This window comes from Gadus macrocephalus, chromosome 17, assembly GCF_031168955.1.
Source record: "Gadus macrocephalus chromosome 17, ASM3116895v1".
NCBI classification, from domain to species: domain Eukaryota; kingdom Metazoa; phylum Chordata; class Actinopteri; order Gadiformes; family Gadidae; genus Gadus; species Gadus macrocephalus.
Window position 1 is genome coordinate 1733092 of NC_082398.1, and position 17827 is coordinate 1750918.

The following is a 17827-nucleotide window of genomic DNA, read 5'->3' on the forward strand; positions in this document are numbered from 1 at the left end:
CGTTTTGACGCCAGTGTGGTAAACACAAAGATTTCCAAAGTGCTACAGGCACTGGGTGCGAAACATAGGGTCGGGAGACCCACCGTCTCCACCCACTCCTCACCTACAAAGCTCTCCAGAACCTAGCCCCCAGTTACCTCTGGGACCTCCTCCAAGAATACACTCCCTCCCGCTCCCTCCGCTCAACCTCTGCTGGACTACTATTGCCGCTTTTCCACCGCACATGTAGCTCGACTCGACACGACACGACTCGACACGGTAGCAACACGGGTGCTTTTCCACCGCAAATAGTACCTCCTGGACGTGGGCGGGGTCGGCTGCGCGAAAGGGCCGTGACGTATTTGTGTACGCGACGCAAACAACACATACGCAACCCACACATGGACAGAACCCACATAACAACAATGGAGGACATCGATCACATTACTATTATTAGCCGGCATGTTGAAGAAGTTGGAGAAGTGGAACATGTTGGCTGCGGCGCTGCTATGGATGTTACCAGCATGGTTGCCATGTCGCTCTCGTGACTTCGTCACACTCTCTGGCCAATCAGTCGCCGGCCGTCTGCCGACGTCACCTTTTAGCATCGGCTCAGCTCGCTTGGTACCTAGAGCGAGTAGGTACTAGAAAAAGCAGCCACTTCAGGTACCAGATACCATGGTACCGCGGTGGAAACGCAAAAAATGCGAGCTGAGTCGAGTCGTGTCGAGTCGTGTCGAGCTGGTACCATGCAGTGGAAAAGCGGCATATGTATCCCCACATCACGACTCATTACAATGGGTGCCCGGTCATTCAGCTGTTCAGCACCCAGGCTCTGGAACTCCCTCCCCCCACACATAAAACAGTCTGACACACTAGAAAGTGACGTAGTTCCCGCTGGTGGCTGATACGTTTGCCACTTTGCATATTGACTTTTTGGATTCCTCTTTGGATTCCTCTTTGGATTTCCTCTTTGGATTCCGTTTTGCGGATTGAAATGTCATTTGAATATCGCAACACACGGAGCGTGGCGAAGTGGATTGCAATCACGGGGACGCTATAGCTTTTCAATTTGAATAAAGGAACTCAAAGAATTTGACAAAATGTTATTGTATTTTTATTGTTATAACTTTTGCAAATTTAATTGAGGATTGCATTGTCACTTTGCATATTAAAATACACTTTGAATAACGTATTTACAAATTACATTATGAAATTGCATAATGCATTGTCAATTGCATAACGTAATTACTTATTGAATTGCAAATTGCATTGCCATTTGAATTTTGCTACATATATGCTTCCATAGAGGGCTGTCCCACGTCACGGCTGTGCGAGGATCGGTGCGCATGTCCGTGCGTGTGTGTGCACGCCCGAGCGAGCAACAGAACCGCTTTCAAACAGGTGTGTGCGAGCCTGAGTGTGCGCAGGCGCGCGTATGTATGTGTGTGTGTTCCTTCGTTCGCGCTTGACACCAGAAAGTATAAGGGCGAGGGACAGGCGCGCGGGACACCGGTCGACCTCTCAAAACGCAGCCTGGACCCTTTGGAGCGCGCGAAACACGGACGGATCCCGGAGTTAATTGAGTTATTAAGCCTCATTAGTGGGAACCAATCAAAACACAGGAAACAATGGCGACGGAATGTTTGGACAAAAAGCAAACCATCGACCTGCGGAAGAAGTTCATCGGGTGAGAAAGTGTCTCTTCTTGGATATTGTGGTTCTTGTCACCTCGCTGGAGGGAGAGTTGCGTCATGCAGGAAAGCTCATTGTGAACCGTGTTTTGCAACTTACATCACATCAACCGACCACTAGAGTCAAGTTGATCTTCAAAATGTTAATATAAAAGTTGGTAATTGGATTTAATATGAAGCACATTTGATGACTGCCTCATGTGAGTGATGGTAAGCAAGACCTTTTCATGAGAATTAAAGGCGTGACCTTATGCTCAGTTTATGACTTTAGGCTCATAAACCGAGGGCCATAGTACTTAATAATAGCCGATAGTATTAAATATACCATCAGGTAGGACTTTTATTTTCCTGAATGGGGAACTCCATGGAGGTGCAAACTGAACATCAGAATACTGTTGTGTCTCCATTCGCAACGTATGAAGTGACATTCTGTTGACCAGATGTAAACGTACCCTCCCTGGTCATGTTAACCCCCCCTCCCCTGGTCGTGTTAACCCCCCCCCTGTTGACACAACAGACCGTCCTGCAAGGTGTTCTTCAGTCATGACCCCCTGAAGATCGTGCGGGCCAGAGGACAGTACATGTACGACGAGAACGGGCAGCAGTACCTGGACTGCATCAACAACGTGGCCCACGGTGAACACGCACACGGATACACGCACACACACACAGACACAAACACACACACAGACACACACAGGAACAGAGAGAGAGAGAGAGACACACACACAGACACACACACACACACAGGCACAGAGTGAGACAGACAGACAGACACAGGCACAGAGAGAGAGACACACAAACACACACTCAGGCACAGAGACACACAAACACACTCACACATATATGCACGTACGCACACATATATACACACACACTTCCATATCGTCATTATTTGCTGTTATATTTCACTATATTATAACGACGCTGTTTCACTTGTATTTATATGTCTAAAGCATAAATGTATTCTTTATGCATGTCGTTTACATTAAATGCTATCTAGTTAATAAACAAGCTTACCTGCATGTCTTGTTTGAGATTATCTTGATATTCACCTCCCTTTACAGGCCATAAACCCCCATATCAAACTAGTGATTTCCTTTTTGCTTTCGTCTCTGATCATATGCCTTTGACTTTTGCAAATGTTAACGGTTTATGCCTGGTTCATCTTTGAAATTATTTTTTATTATTTTTCTTTGTGATTTGATGTGAATGATCTGAATTCAACCTTATATTGGATTGGCTAACTGACCAATGAGCATGCCTTTGGAAGAACGGTATACAATAACATTAATTTTTATTATTTTTAATGAATCGTTTGTTCCCGCCCCCAGTGGGCCACAGCCACCCGGCCGTTGTGAGGGCGGGAACCCAACAGATGGAACTGTTGAACACCAACTCCCGTTTCCTCCACGACAACCTGGTGCTCTACGCTGAGCGGCTGCAGGCCACGCTGCCCGACCCGCTCTCCGTCTGCTACTTCGTCAACTCCGGGTACGTACAGAGCCTTGGCCATGGTCGCCCCTACCCTCTGGAACTCCCTCCCTCTGGCCATCCCAAACGGTGATGCTCTCCTTTCATTCAAAAGGAGTTACAGCGAGAATTATTATTCTATTATTATTATTATTTTTGTTATTATTATTATTACGTCCCCCGGCGGCTCGTCTCAGGAGGAAACGCCTGGCCAGGAAGAGGCGGGACTTTCAGTGACCTGGGTTAAGAGGTGATATGGAGGGCGGGACTTTCACTCACCCGGTTTTACAGGCGATAGGAAGGGGCGGGACTTTCAGTGACCCGGTTTGAGGAAGTTCGGGAGGGCGGGACTTTTAGTTACCCTGGTTTGAGAGGCGATAGGAAACGGCGGGACTTTCAGTTACCTGGTTTGAGAGGGTATATGAAGGGGCGGGACTTTCAATTACCTGGTTTGAGAGGGGATAGGAAGGGGCGGGACTTTGAGGTTACCTGGTTTGAGAGGGGATAGGAAGGGGCGGGACTTTCAGTTACCTGGTTTGAGAGGGGATAGGAAGGGGCGGTACTTTGAGGTTACCTGGTTTGAGAGGGGATAGGAAGGGGCGGGTCTTTGAAGTTACCTGGTTTGAGAGGGGATAGGAAGGGGCGGGTCTTTCAGTTGCCTGGTTTGAGAGGCGGGTGGGCGGGACTTTCAGTTTCCTGGGTTGAGGCGTTAGGGAGAGCAGGGTCTTCCTGATACTGGTTTAAGATGTGATGGGGAGTGGCGGTACTTCCTGTTACCCAGTTTGGAGGTGATGGCGAGGGCGGGACTTTCAGGTACCCGGTTTGAGAGGCGGGAGGGAGGGCGGGACTTTCAGCAGAGGGATTTCCGTTACATTTGTCGAATATTGCTTTGTCAAATTTGACGTAAAAACTCCACATTTATTTTTACCTGTTATTTTCTTACCCTGTTAAATGACATACACAGCTCAGAGGAAGTAAGAGAATTACTTTACTAACCTGGTAGAGATAGACCTGTGCTCAAGAGTTGGTTAGGGGTTAAGGGTTGAATTCCCTATGCTGCTCACTCATTATATGAATGCATATCCTACTTTATAGCTTATTATCAGAGCTATTGCTTCCACTATGCACTAATGGGCTTGCTATGGCCTCAATGTGCCCACCCATCCATAGATAGTTAACAATTATTCGCCAAAGGCAAAGTGAATAGTGGGGGCTATTCCCCACTATTCACAGAGCCTGAGCTGTTTTAATATATACTACACGTGAAAACTCCAAAAAAAAAAACAAGACAACACTTTTTGCCAGGATTTATTTGTTTTTTATTAGCGTTTTTTTGGTTTTTATTAGTGTGACGAGACGACCGTCACGCAATATCCCGAGTTTGAGATCTCAATCATGGGTTAACGCCCAATATCCCGAGATAGGGAACCAATCAAATTGCGCCATCTTAAGGGATTCTTTGTAGCATATACTAATTTATATTATAAAGCTTTGGCCAAATACGTCAATATGATCTGTTTTGCAACTTTCAAAAAAGATATGCAATTGTGTTGTGTATATAGTAGAAGAAGTAGAAGTATTTTTCAGTTGACATGTTGTGCAGGAATTCTGAGAAGGGAATCTTTTTTTTTTTTTGCGTGAATCCTCAAACGTTATCAGTGCAGCACACATCGATTCCTCGTCACCCATTGAATCCCCCTTCAATGTTGACGCCTCGCAACGCAAACGGAGCCGTAGATCGAACCACGTCCATACAATTTGAATAGAGGCGCTATTACCGTGAACCCGCGACCGTCGCGCTGTGCCCCGTGGTTTACGACCCGGCCCAGACCCGGTGCCACGCCCAAGCAGCATAAACGCTGACAATTATGACATGATAAAGTTTAACCACGTCTGCATCCTCCTATAAATGATTACCGTGTTCCCCCGGGCTCGGTGTCGCCATGCGTCGCGACGTAGAGGAAGCGCTGGGTGCAGGTGGGATAGGGGGGGGGTCAAACGTTTTTGGCTGCCCCCTGTGTGTGTTCTCTGGTCACTGAGTAACCCACGGTAACCCTTTGGACCCGGCAGCTCGGAGGCCAATGACCTCGCCCTGCGCCTAGCCTGGCAGTACACTGGCCACAGAGACGTCATCACGCTGAACAAGTGAGTACTGGCAGTGTGTGTACACACACACACACACACACACACACACACACACACACACACACACACACACACACACACACACACACACACACACACACACACACACACACACACACACACACACACACACACACACACACACACACACACACACGTTGAAATAATTAACCCGTGTGCGCATAAGTGGCGAGGTCGCAGGCAGAACAACACGTTCCGGCCCCCTCAGACGTGACACACACCACATTGGTGTTATCAGTGTGTAACCTCACATAACCATCTGTTAGAGTGAGGTCGGCAACGCGTGTGTCTGTCCGTCCTCCGTCATTACGTCTCGCGGCTCATCGCCGTCGGGTGTCTCTGACCCTGTCCATTAGTACGGTACGCTAACCATGCCGTTCTCCCGTGTTTCCCTCTGTCGTGTCCCCTGCGGCGTGCAGTGCCTACCACGGCCACGTCTCCTCCCTCATCGACATCAGCCCGTACAAGTTCCACCAGCTGTCAGACGACGAGCACAAACAGTCTGTGCACGTGGTGAGTTCGCTCCCAGCCGCCCTCAAAACGCCATGACTCCACGGGTCTTTGACAGGTTCCTGTGTGCTTAGCCGTGCACGCGCCTCGAGGGAAAGGGGTGTGTGTGTGTGTGTGTGTGTGTGTGTGTGTGTGTGTGTGTGTGTGTGTGTGTGTGTGTGTGTGTGTGTGTGTGTGTGTGTGTGTGTGTGTGTGTGTGTGTGTGTGTGTGTGTGTGTGTGTGTGTGTGTGTGTGTGTGTTTCTGGACGTGTGTGTGGGTGTGTGTGTGTGTGTGTGTGTGTTTCTGGACGTGTGTGTGGGTGTGTGTGTGTTTCTGGACGTGTGTGTGGGTGTGTGTGTGTTTCTGCACGTGTGTGTGGGTGTGTGTGTGTTTCTGCACGTGTGTGTGGGTGCGTAGGTGTGTTCTGCACGTGTGTGTGTGCGTAGGCGTGTTCAGATCACATAACACTGCTGTCATGTCCTGATAAGATACTATGTTTGTTGTACTCAACACTTTCTTCATATCTTTACAGCATGGCTACACGTTATTACTGATCACAAAAAACTCAAAATCAAATATCGATTTGACACAAATCTACGAAAAACTAGTTTTGCATTGTGAATATTTCAAATAAAATCGGCTATGCTTTTGAAAACTTTGAATTCATCTTGAACAAGCCGTTGAGCTGAGCTTGCAGTGTGAGCTATGAGATGGTGTTATCCCATCCATCATTCAGCGACGCTCTGTGCTAATGCAGGTGTAGCCTGATACAACCCCCCGAGGAGCCACAAGCTCTTACCTTACACACCAAGGGGCAGATCTGTGCATATTTCATCAGTGTTTATCCACACAAGACGGTAAGGAATCCCTGCACACGCAGAAAAGGTCTCAGATTACCGCTGCATTCCTCCTAGGAAAGGTACTGTCCTGACACGTTATCACAGAGATAAGTTGTTGGGCATGGTCACTGGTTTGTTCACTTTGTTCACATTCTCCGTTGGTGCGAAGCCACTGGAACGAGCTGGTATGTCCCAGAAACACATAAAACCAATCGGAGCAACGATTCATATTGGTTGTTTATGTAAAAGCCTTAACAGAGCTCCCATTGGGTGATCCTCTGTGCAGTCATCGTATCAAACCCCGCCCCCTGTAAGATAAACGGTTGAGATTAAGTTTGCAGATTCGTCTGATTCCCAGGCTAATCCATGCTTATCATGAACTAGGGTCACTCAACTTGTTGTAAGTCGATATGTGTCGTCGTCCCCCCCCCCCAGGCCCCGAGCCCAGATGTCTACCGGGGAAAGTTCCGAGCGGACCACCCCGACCCTGCTCTGGCCTACTCCGATGAGGTCAGGGACATCATCACCCGGGCACACAAGAGAGGGGGCAAGGTAGGATGCGTGTTCTGATGTCGTCTGGTCTGGTGGAGGGGGTTATTTTTTTAAAAGTTAATTTATATCTCTCATTGAGAGAGAGAGAGAGAGAGAGAATTAATATTACGGCCAGTTAACGTCTTGGGGTTTCTTTGTCCTGTGGGTCTTCATGGATTTCACAGAGCGCGTGTGGCCGTGCGTTGAGCTCTGGTATTTACTCAGGGCTTTCAATGAATTAAGAACCAAAGTGTGTCTTAATTAGCTGCCACTTGAGTTAAATTGTTGAAGTCCTTTTTTGTATTCAATAATTGTGATAGATGATTTAATCAAGAAGGCATTGTGTAGTCTACTCTCCGTTGAGTTCACACTTCATCTTCCACACGTGTTATTGCCCCGTTTTGATTCTCCTTTCCTTCTTGTCCTCTTTTTTTTTCCCCCTCTTTCTACTTTTCTTTTTCAGGTTCAGAATGGGGACCCCTCTCTCCCCCTCCCTCCCCCATTCTCCTCCCACACAGCCCCAGCACTGATCTAGAACCCTTCGAAACGGGGCCACCTTTTAACATTGTGTTCTAGACCCCGACTCAAGGCACAGACAACGACCAAAGACTAATGTCTGCCTAGGGAGTTACGCGGAAGGGCTTCGGAAACTACGGTTTCTTTTAAAAGCAGATGTCCATCTAGAGTCAGACGAAGAAGGTAAAGTGGACATTTTAACACACAACCTCAGAATGGCGTTTGGCCTCACAAGAACAACAGTTCCCCAAGTTCACCTCCTCGTCTTGTCTCCCCCGACGCCTCCCTCCTTTACAGTCCGAAGTCCCGCCTCCCGACGCCGCTGCAGACTCCGCCCCCCGCCGCCTCCTCCTCGCCGCGGTGCTGCCCGGGCGCCCTCGGGCCTTGGCGCTCGCTCTGACCGTCTCTTCTTCTGTGCAGATCGCCGCCTTTATCGCCGAGTCGCTGCAGAGCTGCGGTGGGCAGGTCGTCCCCCCCCCCGGCTACTTCCAGAGAGTGGCAGCGTATGTACCCCCCCCGTCCCCGTCCCCGTCCCACCCAGGCCCCCCCCTAACCTCATTAATGTGGAGCGAGTGTCGCCGTGGTTACGTCTGACGGAGGGCGTGGGGCTTGTGTCGCTGTGGTCATGCCTGACTGAGCTTGTTGTGATTCCCCCCCCCCCCCCCCCCCCCATCTGACGGATGCGGGTTCAGACGAAATCCTTTTACCGCTGAACTGGTATCCGTGGCGACCGACGTGGATTCTGGGACTGAACGCAGCAGACTCTTGTACTTAAGCTGCTTTACCACAGAAGGTTTTAATTCCAGCTGATTTAAGTTGATAAGATAACCCTAATGACTACAGATAACAATCTAGTAACTGATATCTAATCACTGTTGGTCATTGTGGTTTCAGTGGAATAATCAAATAATCAAAAACGTTGTGGTTCATTCCTTATTCACACACGACCCGCATGCAGATGGAGACAAACGGCGTGTGTGTGTGTGTGTGTGTGTGTGTGTGTGTGTGTGTGTGTGTGTGTGTGTGTGTGTGTGTGTGTGTGTGTGTGTGTGTGTGTGTGTGTGTGTGTGTGTGTGTGTGTGTGTGTGTGTGTGTGTGTGTGTGTGTGTGTGTGTGGCAGGCTGACTAACTGGATGTGTTTGAGCGTGTGGGGGGGGGTTTGCGTCCGCGTGTGTCGACTCTGCATGCATGCGTTTACTCGTATGTTCAGCCAACAAGTCCGTGCATGTGTATTCACAGCCAGGGTGTATATCATGTGGCATGTCGTTAATGTGTGCATGGGTATGTATGGCTTTCGTGTGCGTGTGCGTGCGTGTGTCTCTAATGTGTGCGTGTGTCTGTGCGTGCGTGCATGTCTTTGTGTGCACGTGTCTCTGTCCGTGTGTGTGTGTGTGTGTGTGTTCACCTCCATCCCCTACACCCCCCCCCCCCCCCTCTCCTCCAGTCACGTGCGGGCGGCAGGGGGCGTGGTGATCGCGGACGAGGTGCAGGTGGGCTTCGGCCGCGTGGGGAGCCACTTCTGGGGCTTCCAGCTGCAGGGCGAGGACTTTGTGCCCGACATCGTCACCATGGGGAAGCCCATCGGCAACGGACACCCCATGAGCTGCGTGGTCACCACCCGCGAGGTGGCCCAGGCCTTCATGGCCGCCGGCATGGAGTACTTTAACACGGTGAGTAGTACTGCAACACGGAAGGGAGTACGGGAGTATTTCCACATGGTAGGCAGTACTTCAACACGGTAGGGAGTACTTCAAGACGGTAGGCAGTACTGTAAGACGGTAGGCGGTACTGTAAGACGGTAGGCAGTACTGTAAGACGGTAGGCAGTACTTCAAGAGACGGTAGGCAGTACTTCAAGACGGTAGGCAGTACTGTAAGACGGTAGGCAGTACTTCAAGAGACGGTAGGCAGTACTTCAAGAGACGGTAGGCAGTACTTCAAGACGGTAGGCAGTACTTCAAGACGGTAGGCAGTACTTCAAGAGACGGTAGGCAGTACTTCAAGAGACGGTAGGCAGTACTTCAAGAGACGGTAGGCAGTACTTCAAGACGGTAGGCAGTACTTCAAGAGACGGTAGGCAGTACTTCAAGAGACGGTAGGCAGTACTTCAAGAGACGGTAGGCAGTACTTCAAGACGGTAGGCAGTACTTCAAGAGACGGTAGGCAGTACTTCAAGAGACGGTAGGCAGTACTTCAAGAGACGGTAGGCAGTACTTCAAGAGACGGTAGGCAGTACTTCAAGACGGTAGGCAGTACTTCAAGAGACGGTAGGCAGTACTTCAAGAGACGGTAGGCAGTAGGCACTGCAGGGACACTGCAGGACACTGCAGGGAGTAACTGCAGACTGTGAGTTGTTGCAGACTCTGTGTGGTGTTGTATACTGTGTGTTTGTGTTGCAGACTGTATGTGTTTCAGACCATGTGTGTTGTTGCAGACCGTGTGTGTTGTTGCAGACTGTGTTTTTGCAGACTTTGTGATCCAGACTTTGTGTGTTGTTGCAGACTGTGTGTTGTTGCAGACTGTGTGTTCCAGACTGTGTGTGTTGTTGCATAATGTCTGTGTTGTTGCATACTGTATGCTGTTTCAGACTGTTTTGTTGCATAATGTGTGTGTTGTTGCAGACTGTGTGTGTTGTTGCATACTGGGTGCAGTTTCCAAGCACGTTGTTTAATCATTAAAGGATAAAAGAAAAACTAAATGTGGAAGAAAGCCCATTTTACTCCCTGGCCATGACGGGAGAAAAGGGAGAAAATGCATCATATCCGTTCCTGGAGCGAAAGGGTTAGGGTTAGAGCTTCAGGTTGCCGAAAAAAAACTGTTGAACGGGAACTGCTGAAACATTTAGACATTTACCGTCTGACACCGGTTCAGGTCGGACCCGTCTGAAACCGGTTCAGGTCGGACCCGTCTGAAACCGGTTCAGGTCGGACCCGTCTGACACCGGTTCAGGTCGGACCCGTCTGAAACCGGTTCAGGCCGGACCCGTCTGAAACCGGTTCAGGTCGGACCCGTCTGAAACCGGTTCAGGCCGGACCCGTCTGAAACCGGTTCAGGCCGGACCCGTCTGAAACCGGTTCAGGTCGGACCCGTCTGAAACCGGTTCAGGTCGGACCCTTCTGAAACCGGTTCAGGCCGGACCCGTCTGAAACCGGTTCAGGTCGGACCCGTCTGAAACCAGCTCAGGCCGGACCGGCTTCATGTAAACGATACGGCACTGACCGGAGTCCCAGTCCCCAACCCCAGCAGGTCTGGTTGTAACCCCCCCCCCCCGGTCTCCCCTCAGTTCGGCGGGAACCCGGTGTCCTGCGCCATCGGCCTGGCCGTGCTGGACGTCATCCAGAATGAGGACCTACAGGGGAACGCCCTGCGGGTGGGGGCCCACCTGAGCCGTCTGCTGGGGGGCCTGAAGGAGACGCATCCCCTGGTGGGCGACGTCAGGTGGGTGGTGACACACACACACACACACACACACACACACACACACACACACACACACACACACACACACACACACACACACACACACACACACACACACACTGCGTTTCTTCAACCTTTAAGCTAGTGCGGTAACCTCTACTCTGAGAAGAAACAACAACACTACCAAATTATTGTTGGGAAGATCCGTTTATGTACTGCCAGTGTCAGTCGCACATGTTACCACAGTCCTCGCTCTGTGGTGGAGATGGCTAGAAGAGTGCCCCCACAGGGATGAGAGAGAAACACACCTAACAACAGGCCTTCTTACTTACAGCTCCCCCTAGTGGCAAGTATGACCACATGACAGTCATCCCAAACTATAACATCACAACACAAAGCTAAGCGTCTTCTGAAACAGCGTTTACAAAGTGGTGTGTGTGTGTGTGTGTGTGTGTGTGTGTGTGTGTGTGTGTGTGTGTGTGTGTGTGTGTGTGTGTGTGTGTGTGTGTGTGTGTGTGTGTGTGTGTGTGTGTGTGTGTGTGTGTGTGTGTGTGTGTGTGTGTGTGTGTCCCAGGGGCCCCGGTCTGTTCGTGGGTGTGGAGCTGGTGAGGGACCGGGTGAAGCTCACTCCTGCCACTGCCGAGGCACAGGAGGTCATCTACAAGTAAGGGCTGGGGGGGGGGGGGGCACAGGAGGTCATCTACAAGTAAGGGCTGGGGGGGGGGGGGGGGGGCACAGGAGGTCATCTACAAGTAAGGGCTGGGGGGAGTCGTCAGGGAGGGAGGAGAGATGGGAAGGGAGTAGGGAGTTAGAGAGCGAGAGTAGAGGGAAAAAGGGTACAGAGACAGGTAGAGGGGGAGTTAGAGAGAGAGGTTAGGGGAGAGAGAGTATAGGGGGAGGGAGAGAGGAGGGAAACGGGTGAGAGAAGAAGAGGGGAGGAGAGTGAGTGGGAGGAGAAGAGAAGGAGAGAGGGTGGAGAGAGGACGGAGGGCAGGAGGGCGAATAGAGGGAGAATGAGAGGGGAAAGCGCAAGCTTCTTTTTTTATTCTAATCAATTTATATTTGAATGTTGGATTCATATCTGAAAGGTCTGACCTTAGGTCATTTTTTATTCCTGTTTATCTTTTTCTCCCTTTTATTTTTTGTGTAATGTGTAATTTCATTGAAGGACTTTCATTATATTGTTTGCATGTATTTCTTCACTATAAATGCTAGTTTTATTTTCTCTGTAAAGCACATTGAACTGCTTGATGTAAGAAATGCGCTATATTAAATTGCCTTGCCTTGCCTAAGGGACGTGGTTTGGGGGAGAGGAGAGTGAGGGGGAGAAGAGTAGTGAGGACGGGGGTGAAGGGGAGGGGTAGAGACGAGGAGAGGAGAGAGAGGGGGGTGGAAAGGGTGGGAGAGAGTGTTTTGGATGGAGGAGGAGAGAAAGGACAGCTTTTTTGGTGAGGAGGAGAGGGGTGGGGTGGCGAGAGGGGAGAGAGAAGAAGTGAGAGAAAGGACAGATGGGAGAGGAGAGGAAAAGAGACGGGAGGGGAGAGAGGAGAGGGACAACAATGCTAACCTCGAGCCTCCGTCAGACTGAAGGAGCAGCACGTCCTTCTGAGCGCGGACGGCCCCCACAGGAACGTCCTGAAGATCAAGCCCCCCATGTGCTTCAGCCGGGAGGACGCGGAGCGCCTCGTGGAGAAGATCCACCTGGTGCTCTCAGGTAGAGCAGCGGGGGCACAGAGCCCTGGGAACCGACCCAGGCATCGGCTAGAGTCGGCGCCAAAGTGGCCCCGCTAAAGAGCACCTTGTGTTGGTTGATTATTATACCGGCTTTATCTGTTTCACATTGATGGACTTTTTATGAATTGTTCTGTTTAACGTCATGACGACGTTAAACAGATCGACAATGTAGACGAGCTGCTAGCTAGCTCTGGTGCAATTACTTTGAATTGTGCGCCGTCCTTGTCAACTTAAACAATAAATAAATACAAATGAGAATTTTAGTTTCATTTAAATAAAGATGAAAGGCACAGGGCAGAGTCCTCGTGTGTAACGACCGTCTTTGTCTTCTCCTGTTCCCAGAAATCGAGACGGCGCTAAACATGAGCATGCCCAGTCCGGTTCATCTGGAAAACGGGAAGAGCAAGAGCAAGGTAGGCTGGTCTGGAGACTAGTAACTCTTCAGGATCTGCTAAAGAGACAAATTCACTGTCTGCTAACGAACAAAAAGCGGTATTATTTTCCCTAGTATAGTATTTGGTTGGATTAGTATAAACAAAAGACACAAATAAAGCTCAAGATCTTAGAAGCTCTATTGGGTTTTCACACAATAAATGTTGTTGATGTTTGGAGCCAAATTAGTAGTACAAATAGTAATTAATCACCCGTTAGGTAATTAACGTACAAACTGAGTAGTGAATCTTTGTCAACAACTCCCTCAAATCTTCTCACCCCCCAGAGCTGAATTGTGTTCTCTGCTGTGAAGATATATCCATCTTTTTCTTTTTTTACAGCTTCCTGAGGAAAATGGCGTCCAGGGCAAGGAAAGCCATATCAAGGACATCCGAACGTAACACAGTCACTCACTGGTTGTACTGGTTTTGATGCTGGCGTCTGGTGATGGGGTTCCAGGGGAATGACTCGAAGAGTGGTTAAGGTTCAACACGTGGTTTATTCAGAGACACGAGGTCTGGAGGTGGGTCATGAAGCATAGGACAAAGGAAAGGCTATAGTATATATTGGCAAAGAAGTCATGCCGATATCAGACAGTTTGACGTTCACAGTGTTGTTTTGACCGCTCTGTGTATGAGCTGAAACCAGTCAGAACCAATGTTGGCTCTGATACTGTTTCAGGTCCGATGAGGTAATATTATTAGCTTTTACAATTTGTAGTCCAGATTAAATTAATTTATTCGTCATCACTTGGCCCGTAGCGCTTACAGAAGACCCTCCCAGTAAGGTTGCTGGTTTGTCTTACCGGATGCTTTCCTTGGTGGTTGCTGATTCTATGCAATTGATTTGAGCTTTAGCTGTAATCGAAAGCGTTTTGAAAAGGACACTGATGTTTAAAAAGACTAATTGTGCTACATCATATGTGCTCCTGTCCAATTGGCTGACTCATTAATTCCCTCACTCCCCACCTCAAGCTGGTGTGTGTGGTGAGCGTTCTGGCGCAGATTGGCTGCCGTGCATCACCCAAGAGGGTGCTACTCACTGGTGGTGGTGAGTGAGGTCCCCCCCTTCACTGTAAGCGTCTTTGGGTCATTGAAAAGCGCAAAATACATATGATGAACTATTAATTATTATTATGTGTGAAGGGATCATGTGAGATTTTGTTATGTAATATCAGAATCAGAATCAGAATTCTTTTAATGGCCAAGTATATTCACACATACAGGAAATTGACTTGGTGTGGTTGGTACATAAGACATGAGACATAACATAACAACAAAAAAACATAAACAAGAACAAAGGACAAATGTTTTTTTAAGATAATAATAAATAATTGGGCATAGAAGGGCAAGTTAGTTTGAGTACGTAAACCCAGAGTCATTGTGATGCAGGGGGCTTGTTTGTGAGCCCAACTGCCGTGGGGAAAAAACTGTTCAAGTGGCGAGAGGTTTTGGTCTTAATAGCCCGGAACCTTCTGCCGGATGGGAGACGCAGAAATAGGTGGTGACCGGGATGAGAAGGATCAGCGATGATCTTCCCGGCTCTCTTGCTGGTCCTGAAACAGGTCTAGAAGAGATGGCAGGTCGCAGCCGATTACCTTCTCGGCTGACCGAATGATCCGCTGCAGTCGGCTTTTATCCTTTGCAGTAGAGGCAGCGAACCAGATGGTTATAGAAGAGGTGAGGATGGATTCAATGATGGCTGTGTAGAATTCCACCATCACTTTCTTCGGCATGTTGAATCTCTTTAGCTGTCGAAGGAAGAACATCCTCTGCTGGGCCTTCTTGATTTTGGAGGTGATGTTCTCCGCCCACCTTAGGTCTTGTGCCATGACTGTTCCCAGGAATCTGAAAGACTCCACCATGTTAACTGGGGAGTCACACATGATGAGGGGGATGGTTGGGGCTGGGCTCCTCCTGAAATCTGCTACCATCTCTACAGTTTTTAAAGCATTCAGCTCCAGGTGGTTCTGGCTGCACCAGAAAGCCAGACTGTCGACTTCCTTTCTGTAGGTGGCCTCATCCCCATTTGAGATTAATCCAATGAGGGTGGTGTCATCCGCACATTTTATGAGTTTGACAGAGGGGTGGCTGGAGGTGCAGTTGTTGGTGTAGAGGGAGAAAAGTAAAGGAGAGAGCACACAGCCTTGGGGGGCTCCAGTGCTGATGGTCCGAGAAGATAATATAATATAATAATATAATATATAGATAATATAAGATTCACTTTAATAATTCTATGCATGGCTGGTTGGTGCTGTGGTTTGCTGTCCAATTAATGCAATCTACATTTATTGTATAACTTTATACGGTGTTTTATCAAGAGACGCACAACGATTGTTTGCTGATGTTGGACCAACAGAAAAAGTATGTTTTAATAATAAGGATGTAACAATATGTCGTTTTTGTCATACCTTGTTTGATTCTTAATAAATTGACGTAAAAGCTAAAATAGTTTCCCTTTTCTTTGGACAGCTTAAAGGCAGAGGAGGGGAGAAAGTGTGGAGAGGAGAGAAGGGGAGAGGGAGGAGACAGATGGATTGGGTAAGGAGGGGGGAAAAGATGGAGAGGAGGGGAGGAGAAAGGGTTGGGCGGAGGGGAGGAGAAAAAAAGATGGAGAGATGGGAAGGAAAGGAGGGATGAGCGGTTGAGAAAACTGTTGGCTATCAGCTCCGAGACATGGGTTCAGTCCCCTCTTTGGGCTCTCTACTTTTAATGTAATAATAGAAACATAGCGATATGATGTCAACTAATAGCAGCTGTCTTGGCTGCACGTTCAGCTGTTGCTTATCAATCCTGAAGACATGGGTTCAATCACAGCTGAACTCTAGTGGGGGAAGTCATTTTTGGGCGATGTCCCATCATGTAATGTCAATTAAAGTTTTGACCATCTCATAGCTGGATTCTAGGTGGTCGGCTTGAGAGAGCTTTTATTAAACAATTCTAGAGACATGGGCTGATGTCCTGGCAAACAGGTTCTAATTGATAACCAAATATAATTTTAGAAATAAATGTCATGTAAATTATATAGTTTGACATCTCAGCCAGTGTCTCAGTGGTGCAGTTGTGAAAGTAAGTGATTAACACTTCGGGAGACATGGGTTCAAATCCCTCCCACTGTACTCTCCTGTGTGGCCACAATTGATTTTAGAAACAATGTTGTTCAATGTAATCTCACTTATAAGCTTTAACAAATCCCAGTGTCTTGGTGGCGCAAGTGAGTGAGCTGTTTGTTATCTGTTCTGGAGACGTGGGTTCAAGTACCCACTTCTGCACAAACCTTGGAATCCTACTACAATTTTGAAAACATGTAAATGCATAAAATGTCATTGACAACTATAACTTTCGACCATGTCATAGTAAGTGTCTCGGTGGCGCATGTGAGAGAGCTGTTGGATATCAGTTCTGGAGACCTGGGTTCGAGTCCCACCTGACACACTCTCACCTGGATCTCCCTGACACACTCTCACCTGGAATCCAGGTGGGTGTACAACATTTTTGTAGTAAAGTAAAGGAGAAACTTTTATCAAAACGTCCCCTCCGGGTGTTTGAGCTGTTGAGGATCTGTTCTGGAGTCATCGGTCTGACTCCTACGGGGGGGGGTCTTATGGGAACGACTCTCTGCTGATTGGGTCCATTCACTCACACAATCATTTCGAATGACTGTCTGTGGGAATGGATGGCTGTGAATGAGTGCACTCATTCACAGTCATCCATTCTCCCAGACAGTCATTCCCACTCACCCATTCATTCCCAATGACTGTCAGTGTGAATCGATGGCTGTGAATTAACTGATTCACAGACACATCCATTCACACGCATCCAATCACCAGAGAGTGATTCTCACAAAACCCCCAATTGCAGGAATCGAACCGGCGTCTCCAGAACAGATCCTCAACAGCTCTATCACCTGCGCCACAGAGACACCGACTTAGAAACGGAGAAAGTTCATTGTTGACCCTACAATACACATGACATTGTTGGAAAAAGTCTCCAATCCACGGTGAGTGTTCCTGCCAGGATTTGAACCCAGGTCGTATACACGACTCAAGAACCGAACACATGCAGCTCTACCCACTGCCCCGCTGAGCCACTGGTTCAGACTCAATCGGAGTTCATAATTGACTGAACAATTCACAAGAAGCAATGTCGCGTGAAATTGAATGTCAATTATAACCTCCAACCACTCAATAGTAAGTGTCTCGGTGGCGCATGTGAGAGAGCTGTTGGGTAACAGTCGTGGAGACCGGGGTTCAACTCCCACCTGACACACTCTCACCTGGGACACACAGACACCCTCCCACCTGCAATCCAGGTGGGAGTACAACATTTTGGGTAAACTATCAGAGCAACGTTTATCAAAACGTCCCCTCCTCTCGGTGTTTGAGCTGTTGAGGATCTGTTCTGGAGTCATCGGTCTGACTCCTACGGGGGGGGGTCTTATGGGAACGACTCTCTGCTGATTGGGTCCATTCACTCACACATTCATTTCGAATGACTGTCTGTGGGAATGGATGGCTGTGAATGAGTGCACTCATTCACAGTCATCCACTCTCC

General features: G+C 48.7%; 1 protein-coding gene across 3 annotated transcripts; it reads left to right on the plus strand.

The window, feature by feature from the left end:
• The first annotated feature begins 1332 nt into the window (after window positions 1–1332).
• Window positions 1333–15722, plus strand: etnppl (ethanolamine-phosphate phospho-lyase). Of its 3 annotated transcripts, none has more exons than XM_060035571.1 (14): window positions 1333–1669; window positions 2191–2309; window positions 3008–3167; window positions 5217–5291; window positions 5732–5825; window positions 7078–7194; window positions 8110–8192; window positions 9134–9359; window positions 10972–11126; window positions 11683–11772; window positions 12692–12822; window positions 13185–13255; window positions 13616–14441; window positions 15482–15722. In XM_060035571.1, the coding sequence occupies exons 1-13, from the start codon at window positions 1611–1613 to the stop codon at window positions 13673–13675; spliced, it is 1440 nt and encodes a 479-aa protein (XP_059891554.1). In that variant the 5' UTR covers window positions 1333–1610; the 3' UTR covers window positions 13676–14441; window positions 15482–15722. The 3 variants fall into 3 exon arrangements, with proteins under 3 accessions (XP_059891554.1, XP_059891555.1, XP_059891556.1); XM_060035572.1 differs by having other exon boundaries at window positions 1378–1669; window positions 13185–13247; window positions 13614–14441; XM_060035573.1 differs by lacking the exon at window positions 1333–1669 and adding an exon at window positions 1679–1883.
• Window positions 15723–17827: the final 2105 nt, after the last annotated feature.